This window comes from Castor canadensis, chromosome 16, assembly GCF_047511655.1.
Source record: "Castor canadensis chromosome 16, mCasCan1.hap1v2, whole genome shotgun sequence".
Lineage (NCBI taxonomy): Eukaryota > Metazoa > Chordata > Mammalia > Rodentia > Castoridae > Castor > Castor canadensis.
The window spans coordinates 14,141,463-14,157,948 of NC_133401.1; the positions used below are offsets into that span (position 1 = coordinate 14,141,463).

Sequence of the window (16,486 nt, forward strand, 5' to 3'; positions counted from 1 at the left end):
AGGTCACCTGTCCTTGTACACCCAGGACCTGAAGCTGCTTCTCACACAAGCACTCCTGGTTCTCTGTCCCTGGATCAGTGGCCAGGCTGGTGACACAGATAGAGGACAGGTCCCTCTCACCAGTCATCACTCACCTGGCTCCTTTCTAGCCCTAAGAGCCTCACCTGTCACCTTCCCACTGGGAGTAAATCCCACCCTCCCATATATGTGAGAACAGCGGGGAAGACCAGGTACCCATTTAGGTTTTTATAATACAAAAGGAGAACATTCCCCAGGGCTTGGGAACCCACAGGACCCCCTGTGTGGCACTGAGAGCCTAAAGGCCAAGACAAAGCAGAGTTTGGTACTGAGGTGAGCTGGTCATCCTCTCAGCAAATAGGGGAACCCATCACACTTGCTTCCACAGTGTGGTTTGGGGGATTGAAAAACTAACCAAAAGGGGAAGAGGGACTGTAGCAAAACCGAGAGGGGAGGGGATGGAGAGGCTTCCTGAATACACACCCCACCCTCAGCCCATTTGACCCTGGGATGAGCTTCTACCTAAGAACCAGTTCATCTCAGAGGAAGGAAAGACAACAGAGCTGACTCCTGAGCAGGCCTGTTTGGATAAAGTTCCAGGGCTGAAGTTCTGCTTCACAGAGAGAGGATAGAGCAGGTGGCAGACACCATGGAGACCCCCTCAGTCCCTCTGAACAGAAGACACCTTCCCTGGCAGGGGCTCTGCTCACAGGTGAGGAGATGATTTCCTGGGAGTGGGCAGGAGGGGCAGTAGGGTATACAAGGCTTCTGTTTGGAGCCTTAAGTGAGAGGACATATAGAGGAACAGAGGCTCAACCACATGAAACTGTCAGCAAGCTGGAGTTGGTAAGGGGGGAGAAAAGGTATTATTCTCCTTTCTAAGTTAATTATTGAAGACCTCCATAATTTGAAATTTGATGTTAACAATTATGTCAAGGCAACTCTCCAAACAAAAACATGTCCTTAGCCATCAGTCTCAGAAATTGGCAAATAAACCGTGGATATGCAAGACTCCAGGAACATGGCTCATTCAGCCACAGGAACCTGAGCCTGCTCCAGGCACTGGGTTACAACAAAGATCAGAGCAGGTCTTGTCCTCACACAGCTCTCCTTCTAGTGGCAGGAGCACAGCACAGCAAGGACATCCAGAAGGTGAGGTCAGGGAGTGACAAGAGCCACAGGGACAGAGCAGGGAGAGGTGAGAAAGTGAAGGTCGAGGGTCTCCAAAAGAGGGGGTCAGGCAAGGCATCTCTCCAGGGTGCCCTGAGTGTGAGCAGGGACGTGAGGGCATTGAGGGGTGAGCCGTGCAGACACCTGGGAAGAGTTCAGGGGCAGTGAAAGAATGGAGGTCATGCTGCTGACCTCCCTTTAGGAGACCTGAGTGCGCGCGCACACACACACACACACACACACACACACACACATAGACAGACAGACAGACACATACACTGAAGCTTGAAGACACTTGCCCAGGGCCCAAAGCTTCACTTACCCTCTCTACAAAGGTCCCGATATTGACGGGTTTCTCTCTCCTCCCAGCCTCCCTTTTGGCCTTCTGGGGCCTGTGCACCGCCGCCCAACTCACCATTGAATCAGTGCCATTCAATGCCGTTGAGGGGAAGGATGTCCTTCTACTTGTCCACAACACTCGAGAGAATCTTCTAGTCTATCGCTGGTTCAAAGGGGAAAGGGCAGTTGAAAGCTTTGGAATTGCAACCTATGCAATGACCACTCAGGTAAACACGCCAGGGCCAGCACACAGTGGCCAAGAGACAGTGTACCCCAATGGATCCCTGCTCTTCCAGACGTCACTCAAAATGACTCGGGATTTTACACCCTACAAACCATGAACTCAGATCTTGGGAGTGAAGAAGCATCCGGACAGCTCCATGTGTACTGTGAGTGATTCCCTGTGACCTCTGGGTGCTGGTGGGGTTAATGCCACTTCACTCAGGGCAGTCATGCCCAACTGTCCCTTCCTTCTGCTCTGCGTTGTGTCCCTACATTGGGGTTTGAGCATTGAGTGCAGGATACACATGCAGTGGAGACAAACTTCAAAAGATGGGAATCTTTCACCTGAATCCTGCTGATGGGTAGCTCAGTCTCTGCCTAACCCCCAAGACCCCACCATGAACCTGGCCCTGAGAAGGCCCCTGTAGAACCAGGTCAGGGCCTTGCTGAGGGCCCCGTGGGATCCTCAGAGCAGCTCAGCCCCAGAAAGTGTCTGTCCCAGGCTTCGGACTCCAGGCGATCCTGGTGAGCTTGTGGCCAGTGATGGGTTTTGGTCTCTTGACCAGGACTGACTGGGAACCACAGTTGTCAGGCTGTCCAGATCTCATAGCTCCCAGAACTGGTCATCAGCAGGGAACAGAACCAAGAGCCACATCTGAGCCAGGGCAGAGCCCCATCTTTACCTGAGACTCGGTGTGGGCAGCAGAGATGGACAAATTCCCAAGGCCATTAGCCATCTGTCCTGGGGGACTTAAGAGACTCCACAGGGAGGTCAGCATCTCCAGTGGGAAGAAGAAGAAGAAGAGACCTCATCCACTGGAGTTCAGGCTGAGGGACACCTCCTGGGGACACAGTACAGTAGATGCTGTTGTTTTCAGCAGCTCTCCATACCAAGTTCAGGTCAGGTGATTGTGAATGTTTTAAGGTGTTTCATAGACAACGTGGCAAGCAAATATCATTAACTGGTTATACTATTTTATTAAAGGGAAACAGAGGCACACAGAATCCAGTTACCAAATTAGGTGACAGACCATGAGTGGCAGACCAGAGACTGGCTGTCTGCAGCCACAGTCCTGTCTACTCCTCCACCCTTATTAGGCATCTGTAGAGCCCAATACCAGTGGCCGGTTCAGTTCCTTTCCTCTTGGCCTGGGCGGCTTGGAGGGAGAGCTTGGTCTGGGAAGGGAGGGCAATTAGGGAGCCCATCAGCTTTTACTCTAGGACTGAATCACCTGCCTCAGCTCTCAGACACAGTATGGAGAGTGTCCAGTCTTCTCTACCAGCCACCCCCACACACACTCCCTTGCTAAACTTGAAATCTGGTGTACTGGCTATCACACTGTCACTCCTCCTGGAGAATAAAGGAAAGGACTTTGCTGTCTCACTCCTTACCTCACCCCGCAGCCAACGCAGGGCCCAATGTGTAGCCAACTTGCAATAGTTTTGTGATGCAGGAGGGAAGGAATGAACAACGAGTGAATGAATGGATGGATAAATGGATGAATGGATGGATGGATAGATGGATGTGAGGGTGGTGGATGGATGAATGGATGGTGGATGGATAGATGAGTGGATGGGCTAGAACCTCTTCAGAAACTGGAACCTTCATGCAGAGTTCTAGGAGGTTCTGCCCACACCTGCTCTCTGGGTGATGAGACCCTTGTCTCCTGATGACCCTGGGGCTGCTGGGCTGGGGGAACGTTTTAAGGCTGCTATGATGTTCTTGGTCCCTGGGTTCTTTTTTTTTTTGAAGTACTGGGGCTTGAACTCAGGGCCTTCACCTTGAGTCATTCTGCCAGCCCTTTTTTTTGTGATGGGTATTTTTGAGATAGGGTCTTGCAAACTATTTGCCTGGCTGGCTTTGAACTGTGATCCTCCTGATCCCTGCCTCCTGTGTTATAGACATGAGCCACCAGCACCTGGCTCCCCTGGGGTCTTTGAAGTCACTGCAACCCCCATGGTTCCCTGCTCCTTCCTTGCCCTCTCTTCTCACTCTAAGTGGAACTGCCCCTTTCCTGCCCAGTTACTGCTTCCTTACCTTCACCCAGACTATGCCCACCCTCACAGACAACAGTAAAGGGCACAGAAATTAGTCAAAGCAGCTGCCTATATGAAGGCGACTGACATAAAAAGCCAATGTCCCCCACTGTGTAGTAGCCTCCACTGTGTCCCCATCCAGAACTCTTTCCTTCCATGATGGTGACACGTGGAACAGGCTATGAGCCAGGGATGGACAGATTCTCTGTCTATTCTCTACACTGATTCAACCAGGGAGTAAGAGGCAGAAGAAGGACAGGGTTTCAGGCCCCCAAACTCCAGGCTCCTCCACCCATTTCACTCCTTACTCCATCCTGGTCCCAGTGTGGGGCTGTCACTCCTCCAGTGGTCCCTGGGAGTTTCCCCAAAGGGGAGCTAGCTCCACTGGTGCTGTCTGATGGGGTACTGCATATTTCACACCCACCGGTTTCCCCATGATGACACTATTGTCACAAGGTGAGTCCTTCAACATGGTCAGATGCACCAGTCAGACTCTGACCCATTTGGAAGAATTTGATAAAATTCTAGCTGTGATTCCTGTGATCAAAAGAAAAGAAAGAAACCAGACTGGATGGAGTGGCTTATGCCTGTAATCCCAGCTACTTGAAGAGGTAGAGACCAGGAAGACTGCTGTTTTAGGGTAGCCCAGACTCAAAGTCAGCAAAACTCCATCTCAATCCATATGCCAATCATGGTGGTGCACACCTGTCATCTCAGCTATGGGGAAGACTTTGGGTAAAAGAATCATGGTCTGAGGCCAGCCCCAGGCAAAAATGTGACACCCTACCTGAAAAATAACTAAAGCAAGAACGGGCTGGTGGAGTGGCTCAAACAGTAGAGTGCCTGCCTAGCAAGCGCAAGGACTGAGTTCAAACCCCAGTACCGGGTGGGACAGTGGGGGTGGGGAAGAAAGCATTTCCCACACTGTGCTGGTCTTCTTCCTACTTCACAGTAATTGGGGACCTAGACTTCTAAGTTTATTCACATGGCACAGAACACTTCTCCAAATTTAGTATTTGGTATTGTTCCTCTTTTTATATAGAGACACCTAAACTTCCTCTCTGACCAGTTCTGTCTACCCACAGGACCCACAAGTCTTCATATTGAGGATCTCAACTGATGTTAGCGTCTGCCTTTAATCTTAATGTGACCCTGCAGGCCTCAGAGCTTGGCCTAAGGCCTTATGGTGCTCTCTAGAGAAATACTCCTTTCAGAATTGGTCTTAGATCATGGGAATCACTAAAAAATGTTCCCATATAGAAAAAATTTAACTTCTAAAACTTTTATCCTAGATCACATTCCCTGAGCACTCGGGTCCTCAAGCATCTGCTATAAGACACACTCCTGCCTGGTTCTTTAAGGACTCAGGTTCCCTGGGAGGTGAGAGGGGACACGCTGATGAAAAGACAAGAGGTCTCCACAGGGATCACAGGTACCACACAGGACCACCTTCTCTCTAATATCTGCATAGCAGAGTTATCCAAACCCTTTGTCATAAGCACCAACTCCAGCCCCGTGGAGGGCGAGGTCTCTGTAGCACTAACGTGTGAGCCTGAGACTCAGCACACAACCTACCGGTGGATAAATGGTCACAGCCTTCTAGCTGGAAACAAGCTGGTGATGTCAAAGAACAGCAGGATTTTCACTTTATTAAGTGTCACAAGGAATAACATGGGGCACTACGAATATAGAACCTAGAACCCAGTGAGTGCTGGTCACAGTGATCCAATCACCCTAAATTTTCTCTGTGAGTAACTTCTATCTTCCTTGGCCCTGGCTGCCAGCCCCAATACACAGGACCAGAGCTCAGTCCATTCAGTTCCTCTCAGGTCCAAGTACACCGTCTTTCACACTTGGGCACCCAGGCTGGCCATGTGGTCCTGCCCCAGGCACATCCAGGCAGCCCAGCCTTGAGCCAAGGATGGGAGGAGGACTGTTCCTGTCTGGAGAGGCTGGGGGCCACGACCTGTGATAGAGAAAAGGGGGAGGTCTCAGAGTTAGCTCAGTGGAAGGTAGTGTGTAAGGGATTTGTGTGTGTGTGTGGTGCTATGGATGGAAACCAGAACTTTGTGCATGACAAGCAAGTGCTCTACCACTGGGATATACTCCCAGCCAAGTTTGTGACATGGCTCAGAGGAATATTATGGCCTTATCATACAAGGAGCTTCTCCTTCCCTCTTAAGACATCACATGTGGCTTTTTTCTGTTTGCACCAGACAGCCTTGAGGACCCCCCCAACTCCTGCCTTGGACCCATCAGGGAAAAATCTCAGAATTCCTCTATCCTTTCCCCATGGTATTCTTGGCTTATCAAGGGCAGTCCCAGCCATCCACAAAGAGCTCTTAGTCCCCAACATAACTACAAGTAACACTGGACTCTACACCTGTCCCATCCGTGACTCTGCCACAAACCACAGTAGGACCACAGTTAAGAATATTACAATCCTATCTGGGAGCAGTAGTTCATGCCTGTAATTCTAGCTATGTGGGAGGCAGAGATCAGGAGAATGGCACTTTCAGGCCAGCTTGGGCAAAAAGATCACAGGATCCCATCTTAATCAATAAAAGCTGGGTACAATGACAAGCACCTGTCATCCCAGTTACACAGGAAGCATAAACAAGAGGATCAAGGTCTGGGCGAGTTTGAACATAAATGCTAGACCCTATTCAGAAAATACCTAAAACAAAAAGGGCTGGAGGGATGGCTCAAGTGGTAGAGTGCCTGCCTTGTAAGCACAAGGTCCTCAGTTCAAACCCCAGCACCATAAATACATGACACTCCTTAGTAAGTGGCTCCCTGGGGTGGAGTCCTTAGTTTTGTGCAAAGAGCAGGAAGAATTTCATTTCTAGCCCCTGTCCACAGTCACTAGCAAATCCCAGGCCTCCCCTGATCCTCCAGCTCCATCCCCAAGGGCTTCACAGAGTAGGGGAAGGAAGTGACAAGTAGGTTTTTTCTATCATTAACTTGTCATATTTGTTGCTGCTTTGTTTTCTTTTATATCCCCCATGGAACACACAGGCTTTGACAAACACTTCCCCTCTTGTCTCTCAAATCAGAGGAGGAAACCCCTCCTCTAGGGACAGATGGGTATAAACAGCTCAGAACCCTGCTCCCAGCTCATGCAGTGATTGGTTCTGCTCTGACTCCATGCGCGGTAGGACAGGATGATGGAGAAGGTATCTAGGAGATCCGTCCTGAACCAGATAAATTATGTCACTTATGGACGCCTGGATGGATCTCCCCAAGTCAGGTGCAGGGAAATGTGAAAAGCAAGCCTTGGGGCCAACACCTCTGAGCTGTGTCTTGGCTCTGAAGCTGTGTAAGGCCGTGGACACCTGCACATGTGAGCCACCTGGAGAACTCTGAGGGACACTCGCTTGGATAACAGGGAGCTTCACTGTGGAGTCCCTGCGTGGGAGGGAAGGGCAAGGCTAAACTCAGTATTTGAGCAAAGCTGGGACACCAGGTTTGGTCAGCACTGTGACCACCTCTCTCTAGAGATTTCAATCGGCCTAATCAGGAATTCCATTTCCCTTTAACCGACAAATTACCGACTCTTCAGGTCTTAAGGTCATAATCACTGCGATGATTCTTCCTCATTCCCTAATGATTACTTAACTAAAAGCACATACCTTCACTACTTCGAGTCACTGGACCTTGGCCCCAGACGGATAGAACTGATAATCCCTTCTTTCCAAGTTACACAGAGCATATGCCAGAACTGAGGACCCAATATTTTTAAGCTCACTGATAGGGTTTGAATGTGTTGGAAACGAAACCCCCAAAGCAACAGTGATCTGAGGTGGGCCCAATGGAAGGCGAGTAGGTCCTGAGTACTCTGTCCTCATAAATGGAGCCATGCTGCTGTCCCAAGAGTGGGTCAGGTTATGCAGCATAGGTTCTTCATGAAAGGATGGGTTACACCCCTTCCTTCCTCTCTGTCACACACTCACATCCTGTGATGCTTCTGCCATGCTGTGCTGCAGCAGTAGGGCCCTCACCTGACAGGGCCCCTGGATTTCAGACTTCTCAGGATCCAAATTGCGAGCAATAAATCTGTTTTTAATAAATTATCCAGTCTCAACTATTTTGTTATAGCAGCACAAAATGCAGTAGAACCATGAGAATTTTGGGAAAAACCTCCCAAGAGTCCCTGATGCGGAGGATGCTGAAAAAATGGGGTAAGAAGAGGATTCTGGTGTGTATGTTACAGAGATGTCCAGGGGAGCAGTCGGGGTCACCCTGAGTTATCCATGTTCAGAGCGAGGTGCAGCCCTCTCCTTGCAGCTGTCATCTGAACAAAGACATACAACCGCCTCAAGTGTCAGAGTCATTCTCTAGCCACCTTACACAGCTCACTGTGGACCTCAAGAGCTGCCTGAGGTCTCTGAGGAAGGAGTGTGGTCCAGGTCTCAGACCACACTTAGTCATTTCTCTCCTGCTAGTCCACAGAGCCAGTGACATGGCCCTCCATTCAAGCCACCAACACCACAGTCACAGAACAGGAATCTGTGGTCCTGACCTGCCTCTCAGCCGACACTGGAATCTCCATTCGGTGGATCTTCAATAACCAGAGTCTGTGGCTCATGGAGAGGATGAATCCATCTCAGGACAACAGAAGCCTCAGCATAGACCCCGTCAGGAGGGAGGATGCCAGAGAGTGTCAGTGTGAGGTCTCCAACCCAGCCAGTTCCAGCAAGTGGCCCCCTCAGGCTGGCCATGATCTGTAAGTGCCCCTCAGCCCCTCCCACCCCTTCCCTCTTCTATTTCATTGTCAGGGGTAGAAAATTATATAAACATGAGGATGGGGAGATCCTCAGGCCTGTAGAACACATGGTTAAGAAAGCAGAAATTAGATAACCTCGTCAGTATCTTGGTTTTGATCTGTACCAGATCAACCTCTTGATCCTCAGTTTTCTCATCTGTGAAATTAAAACACAAAGCCTGGATCTTAAAGTTGTTCGGAGAGACATTTATTAGATTAAGGCTTCAAAGTCCTCATCATAGGGCCTGCAGGGTCACGGCTCAGGCAATGCGATCGCTGGTAACACTTCCATGAACTTGGTGTTAGCTGGTGAGTCAGGCAGACCTGGGTGAGCATGTTACTGTATCACTGACCAGTGCTGTGACCTTTGTTGGTATGTAAGCACATAGTGTCAGATCTTAAATCTGCACAATGGAGTGACATCTGTTGCTCCTCAAGTGGACAGAAGGATGAGATGAGATGTAAGGAAAGTGACTTCTGCCATTCTGACACATGGAGGGCTCCTGAGGGCAGGCAGTCACCAGCATCATCACTAATGAGCCTGTGTTGACTGACTAGTACCTGTCCTCCAGGACTGTTGTAGGAAGGAGAAGAGAAACAAAGGAAGAGTCACTAACAGGAACGTGACAGATATGAGACAGGCTGCATGTGGGGAATGTGAGTTAGATGAAGTCCAGGTTTCTAGAGAGAAAGCGAAGCAACCGCCAACAGAAACAGACTCAAAGGACATGGAGATGACAACATAACAAATCACACTGAGACCTCGATTATGTTTTCTTCAACTTTGACCTTTCGCCTCCCTGCGAGGCCCCTCATGGTTCCCCTGGAACACAGTTTTTCCCTTTTCTCTTCTCCTTTCAGCAGGAGGAAATAGCTCAGGCCTTTCTCCAGGGACCATCGCAGGCATCGTGAGGGGGGGTCCTGGTCGGGGTGGCTCTGGTGGCTGCCCTGGTCTGTTTCCTGTTCCTCACAAGGGCTGACAGGTACTAAAGCTTCTTCCCACCTGACTCCACCCCAAGATGACCAGGCAGGAGGTTCTGGGACAGGCTCCCCCAGCCTCGCATGGATGCTTCCCCTTGTTCTGCCAGCTCCTCCCTCACCAGCTGCTGATCCCGGGCTGCTTCCTCAACTGCTTCCTCCTCTGTAAATGGCACACCTAGGGGCCCAGCCCAGACTCTGTCCTAGTCCCTCACACAGCAAGCCTGCAGTGCTACTTGGGAAGTCAGTGCTCAGCAAATACCCCTCCCCTATGTATTTCACCCACCTTCCAGGGAGGGGTCACAGCCCAGGATCTGAGGGGTGGCTCTGGCCAGGGAGAGTCACACAGGGAGAGTGGAGGAGCCTGGACAGACTGGGTAGGGTCAGCACCCCCACGGCTGCTGTGCTGCCCACAGCCCTGGATAGGTAAGATGGGAGTGCCAGGGCCCAGCCAGGACAGTGGGTTCTGAATGTCCTCTCTCCTGCCCAGGGGATCAAAAAGTAAGGACAAGGCCACTGTCACATGCCATCACCTTCTGATCTGAGCAGAGTGTCTGGCCATCGCAGGGTCACCGAATTCAGGGAGAATCAAGATGCATGCTGGCCCCCAGGGTCCTGTCTACTTGGTTGGCCCTGCTTTTCCTCTTAGGGGCTGGAAACTTCCACTCAGCCACACCCTGGGGTGGATTCCTTTCCTGGGTCCTCAGTCCCTTGCATGGCTTCCTGTGTCAGTGTTCTACTGCAGCTATATCTGCCTGAAGGACCTTCCTCTCTGGCCCCCAGCACTGGATTCTTTTCATTGATAGTGGTTGTGGTATTGGGGTTTGAACTCAGAGCCTCATGCTTGCCAGGCAGGCACTCTACCACTTGAGTCACAGCCCAAGGCAAGTAAGTGGATTGCTAAGACTTTTCCTCAGTTCCCCTTTTCTGGCTCCCTGTCCTCCTTATCACAGAACTGATGGAGAAGAGCGTCTCCACATCTCTCCTTAGAAATGCTGTCCCTTCCTTGTTCTCTGTCTTCCCCCAATGCTGTGATGTCTCCTTGCATGCTCATGAATAAACCTGATCTTTCCTAGGGCCAGCATCCTCCATACCCTCAGAGGCCACCAGCCCTCAGCGTCCACCCTCAGTGAGTACACCTCGATCCCAGGAGTGGCTGAAGTCCCAGGCCTGCCCCACACTGTCCACCTGTGCAGTCACCTTCCTGGGGTCTCATCCCTTTCCTTGGAGCTTCAAGAAAGTATCTGAGAAAAAAACTCAGCATAGGAGGCCCTAACTTCCAGGTTAATCCAGACCTTTGGGATCCAGGTCATGATTATCACTCAGCCTCACTCACTCACTTGGCCTCTGACATGACTGGGAGACTCTCTCTGGGAGGCTCTGAGAGCTAAGGACTCCCAGGCCACCCTAACAGAAGGTACCCAGCCCTGCATACATCTTCCTGCTAACTCCTGTCTTTGCCCCCAAGATGTGGACCCTTCAACAGCTCTGCCTCCCTGGTAAGTCTGTCCCCTCCTCCTTCACAGAGAGTCCCAGCTGTGCAGGCTCAGGACAGAGCACTGTCACCTCCACCTTCCTCATGTGTCAGGAATAGTTAGCCCAGCCCTGGCCAAATTAGGGCCTCTCTTTAGAGAGAGGACCACATTCAAATAGACATTAGCCCATCCTGGGTCCACCTAAGGGACCCCTGGTCCAGCAGGTGCACAGTGGTGCTAGGAGCATCAGGGGTCCTGGATAAGAAGGGTGCAGGGCAGGCACAACTAGGACAGGGACTGGCGGTCCTTCTGGACCTGGAGGGTGGTGAATAGAAGGCAGAGCTTGTCACATCTGGAGGCAAATGAGGAAAGTAGACACAGGGAAGTAAGCTTTGGACTGCAGAGACCAGAACCTTCCAGGCTCAACCTGGCACTTGCTTACTGGGTCTTTGACTTCAATGGCCCTCCTTCCCTGTCCCTTGCCATCTGTCCTCTCTCACTTCTCACAGGCCCCTCTCCCTGGCCCCAGGACAGCTGCTCCCATCTATGAGGTAAGTGTGGAAGATGAATGTTCTGGTTCCACAGGTCCAAGGTGTACCCAGAACCTGTCCCCACCACATGCCTGGCTGAATTTTGAGATTCAGAAGACAGCAGTAAAAAAGGGAGCAGGGGTGGAGAGCAGAGGAGAGTGAGTCCTGAGGACTGGAGCCCTGAGCACAGCCAGGCCAGGGCAGCTAGCAGCCCCAGGTGGAGCAGGACCTGGAAGACTCTGGACCCTGTTCTGAGCAGGGCACAGGGGTCAGAGCCTCTATATTCCTTTACAGGAATTACTAAACCCTGATGTGAACATTTACAGCCAGATTGACCACAAAGCATATGTGGCTTCTTAGTTTCCTCCAAAAACTGCAGCTTATCAGCAGACGAAGGGTCCTTCTAGGACCCCTGATCCTGGGTGGTGGGCCAGAGGTGGAGCCTGAGCCCTGAAGAGACTGTGACTTGAGAAGGGAAGGGAAGGGGTCCCTCCTGAGTTTCTGGAGGTTCAGAGAAGCAGTTCTGGGCTCTGGATGGGACAAGCAAAAGGCACCTATCCCCAAGGAAGAAGAGATCTTCTAGGAAAAGTGAAGGGAGCACTAGTAGTCACCTGGAAAGGAGCTGAATAAAGAGACCCTTCCCTCACTGGCTCTTTTTGTTTTCATGGGAACTTCTCTGAGCAGACATTCACCTGAAATTCCAAGGTCAGCTCTCTCCTGTGTCATGCAGAGGAAACATTATCACTAAGTTGTTCCCACATGGTCTGTCTTCCCAGGACACAGGAGCTGGGAGTTGGGAGCCAAGATGAAGGTCAGGGTTCAAGCCCAAGGAGTGATGAAATTCACAAGAGCTCTGCAGTCAGCAGACGTTCAGGGGTTCCCACATTTCAGAGCCTCACTGTGGCCTGCCCTGGCCATTGAGTGTCTCCTCCGCCCAGAAGGCCAGTGCTCAGGACATAACCCCTGTGGGGACACAGTGAGGGGCTGTCAGAGCAACTGAGGAAAGGACCAACCCAGGTTCAGACACCTAGCAAGGTCCTCCAGGCCTCTGGCCCCACACTCTTCATCACTTTCCACTCTACCCCTGACCGGGTCGCACTGGGACAAGTCTCCTCTCCACACTGATCCTCCAGGGCAGAGGTACAGCTCCCTGCTTGAACATCTGCAGGTTCCATAGTGATAGAATAAAGTGCCTCCTCCCTGACCTGACTCACAAGGCATCCACCTGCAACCTCTTCCACTCACCTGGGCTGCTGCTCTCAGTCCTCCTCTGAGAACCCGGGCAGGGTGATGGCCTCACACACCTTTGCTCCAATCAGGTGCCACACTCCCACAAAGAAGCTGCCTCTGCACTAGAGCTCCAAGGGTGTTCTGCCAATGCCCCCAAGTGTCATCTGTCCTGGGATGAGAAGCAGGAAAACAATAGAGTTTTGCGACATGATCTAGCCCTTATCCCACATCCACAGAGCCCCAGATTAGACAAGCTGACTTCTCTTGCATTTAACACCTACAGGTGCTGTGACAAATTGCCATAAACACAGTAACATGAAACTACAGAAATCAACATGTTCCCATAGCTGGGATCTTTCTGGAGGCTCTGAGGGACAGCCCCTTTCCTCACCTTTTCCAGTCTCTAACAGTCACCAGCTTTACAGGGCTATGGCCTCTTCTTTTATCTCGAAGTCAGCAGTGAGGCTTCCTGGAGCCCTTCTCTGAGCTACATCCATCTTCACACTTCCTGCTCCTTCCCTGACTCTCCTGCTTCCCTCTCTCAGTTCTAAAGAAAGGCCCTTGTGACTATTATTATTACTATATTATTATTATTTTGTACCTGCAACACATGGTAAGGACCCACCTCTTCCTGGACACTGGGACAGAAGGCAAGCATTCCTAGAGCATTGTTAAATACTGTTAAAGTACTGTTACTGCCGGATGCTGGTGGTTCACACCTATACTCCTAGCTACTCAGGAGCAGAGATCAGGAGGATCGAAGTTTAAAGTCAGCCCAGGCAAATATTCCTTACACCCTATCTTGAAAAAAAACAATCACAAAAAGGGCTGGTGAACTGGCTCAGTGTTTTGGCTCTGAGTTCAAACCCCAGTACCACAAAAAAAAAGTGCTGTTACTGATAAGTCTTGTTTTAAACTTTCCCTTTGGGAAAGTGCTTTGGCCCAATGGAAGATCAATTGCAAAAACTGCCACAAAGGAGGGGCACTTCCACCCAACAGAAGAGTGGTGATTGTAGCAAACACAGTACTTCATTTGCATAACGGATTGTGCATGATGGGTGCAAACACAATCCTTCATCTGCTAACAGACTGTACCACTTTTGGTGCAAACATAGGGGATTGCTAAGATTGGTATAGATACCCCTGTCCCCTTCCCATTCTGGCTATATAAGCAGGCTGCGCAATTCACTTGTGAGCAGCTAGGAGACCATCCCCCCCTTCATGTTGCTCCCCTAATGTTATAACATAAGGCCCTAAGAAAGAATTTCTCTCCAATGGCCTTGCACAACTTTGCTGAACTGGTGATGAGAAGAAAAAGAAGAGAAGAAGCATCAGTGATAGATAGGGAAGAGGCTGTCCTGGCAGCAGTAAAGCCAGCAAACTGAGCAGCCTGGGTAAAACTAACTGGAGGCAGCTGGCATCAGAGAATTTGGATGGGCAACAGAGAAAGTAAAAATAGCAGCTTCTTGGGATCAATGGTGGAGAGATCCCTCCTGCTTCAGGAGCTGTAGCTCTTAGGGCCCTGACTCCTGTGCAGCAACCACCCTTGCTGTTAGGTGCCTTGGGCCTGAACCCAAGGCCTGAGCCTTGCCCCACCTCCCTCACTATCAAAGGGCCAGTTCTGACTGCTGCTGCCACTGTTACCCACTCCACCACTTGCAAATACCCAGTGTCCAGAATGACCAGAGAAGTTTCCCCTCACCTATCCATAATTTCTATCTGCGTAGAAAGAACCCCAGCCAGCTGGTTTGTAACATACTCAACTAGATAAATTCTAACACCTTCCGATATCATAATCCTTAGTGTAATCTGTAAAGTGTCCTTTCCCATGTCAAACATTCACAGACTCTGAGGATGAGAATGGGTACTTCTTTGAAAGAATCTGTCTACTACACTTCAGCCATTTTGTTATTGTCTTTCACTAACTACACATGGGCACTTGTACTTGACTGCACTGGTCTGATGTCAGGTCCTGCAATGTCATCCATAAAACCACCCAACTTCTGACAGGCAAGTGTAGATACATGGTATTCCCTCACTCACTGCCTTCTCCTTGGTGATAAAGGTCATCCTTTAGGAATAGAAGAACTGGAAGATCCCAGCTCACCAGTTCTTCAATAGCTGGCATTCGTCAGCACCAAGGACAGCGTCTCAGGGCCACTGGTTCCCAGACTCTGCAGCAGGGAAGAGGCAGATGACAAAAGACTGCAGGAGAAGCTGCCTGTTTCTCTCCTACCCAAGAAAGATACAGTGAGAACATTTTTACAAGGAAAATCGAAGTCTCTGTTTCGATAGTGTGCATCCTCTGCACATGGAGGGACATTTACCAGTGCATCTCCCCGCCCGGCAGATGGCTGTGTCCCTGAGTGTGGCCTTGGGGAGGCTGAGAGTCTGCTCAGACTCACAGTGAGTGTTTCTGTTCCTGAGACTCAGGGGCTGGGGGTGTGGCTCAGTGGTAGAGCTCTTGCCTATCATAGGTGAGTCCCAGTTCAATCAGCAATAGTGTCAACTTAATTAATTAACAAACAAACCCTCTGACACTCAGGATATAGTTTCTGCCCATAACACTGTGGGAACTTTTCATGATTAACTTCTGACCTTGGGACCACATTCATCACCCAGTCTGGAGGCCCCCTGAGCACAGCACCTACTTCTCTGTGCCGTACCTGAGCCTCAGGTTCATTCCATCCAATATCCCTGCAGATCTCACACTAAAACCACCCAGTCACTCTGTGTCAGGATCACCTGTGTCCTCAGGGGGTTCCCCCTAGATATGGATGGGGAAAGATCCCTCCTCACATCCCCCATCTGCGCAGTCACCAGGGTTCTCTGTAGCCTGTCCTATCTTCTGGACACAGCCTCAGCTTCTGACAGGTGGAGGTGAGGCTCTGTCTCTCCAGGAGCCCTTCCAGCTCCTACCAAGTGAATCTGCTCACCCATGTGACCCTCCTTTCAACAGATGCCTTGTGCTCTGAAGTCCTAGACACCTGCTTCCACATCATGCAAACATCAGAAAATTGACACCCACTCAACCCAAGGCACGTGTCTGGCCAGAGTCACCAGGTGAGATGCTGAGACTCCACACACTTGAAGCCTCAGTATGCAGGAGCATCCTAGTCCCTTTTCTGCCTCTCTAGAGGCTAGTGATCCCCACAGGCTGTCTCGGACTCCCAGGACCTGTGCATACCTCAGCCTCACTGACCCTCTGCAAGATAAGAACTGAGGGAATCATAGGCACTAGAGCATTCCACCATCAAGAACCCCTCCTGAGTTTGCCCTTCCTCATGTCTAACAGGGACAGACACACAACACACCTCTTCCCACCATCTGGCCCTAAAGTCAACCCCAGGCTGCCTTCCCTCCTACCAGCCCAGCTGCAGCAGGATGACCTCCTTGCTGCTTTTTCTCCATGAATGCAAGTCCCAGCTACTGTGTCATTGCTGGAAGGCCTCTCCTCCCACCAGGAGCCCAAACCTACCAGTTGATCTACTTCAAGAACAAAGCTCTCAGCCAGCTGCTCCTCTCAGGTGCCTCCTACACCTCACCTGACCCATCCCATCCTGCCCTAGCCACACTTTGCCCCCTGGTCCCCTGGGCATATCCAGGGAGACATGCTCACAGCAAGCTGTAGGCTCATGGCCACGGCCAGATTTCAGAGTAATTAAACATGTAGTGAGAAAAGCAAGAGGAAGAGCTTTCCCTTATATTACTGTTCTGCATAG

The 16,486-nt window shown here is 50.7% G+C and overlaps 1 protein-coding gene across 1 annotated transcript; it reads left to right on the top strand.

Annotated features, from left to right (window-relative positions):
- Positions 1–562: 562 nt before the first annotated feature.
- On the top strand, positions 563–11,337 carry Ceacam3 (CEA cell adhesion molecule 3). Its single transcript, XM_074057346.1, is given in 6 exon segments — positions 563–720; positions 1,547–1,821; positions 1,824–1,916; positions 9,416–9,465; positions 9,467–9,534; positions 11,229–11,337. Coding segments are annotated over 6 exon segments (648 nt in total). The 5' UTR covers positions 563–667.
- Positions 11,338–16,486: the final 5,149 nt, after the last annotated feature.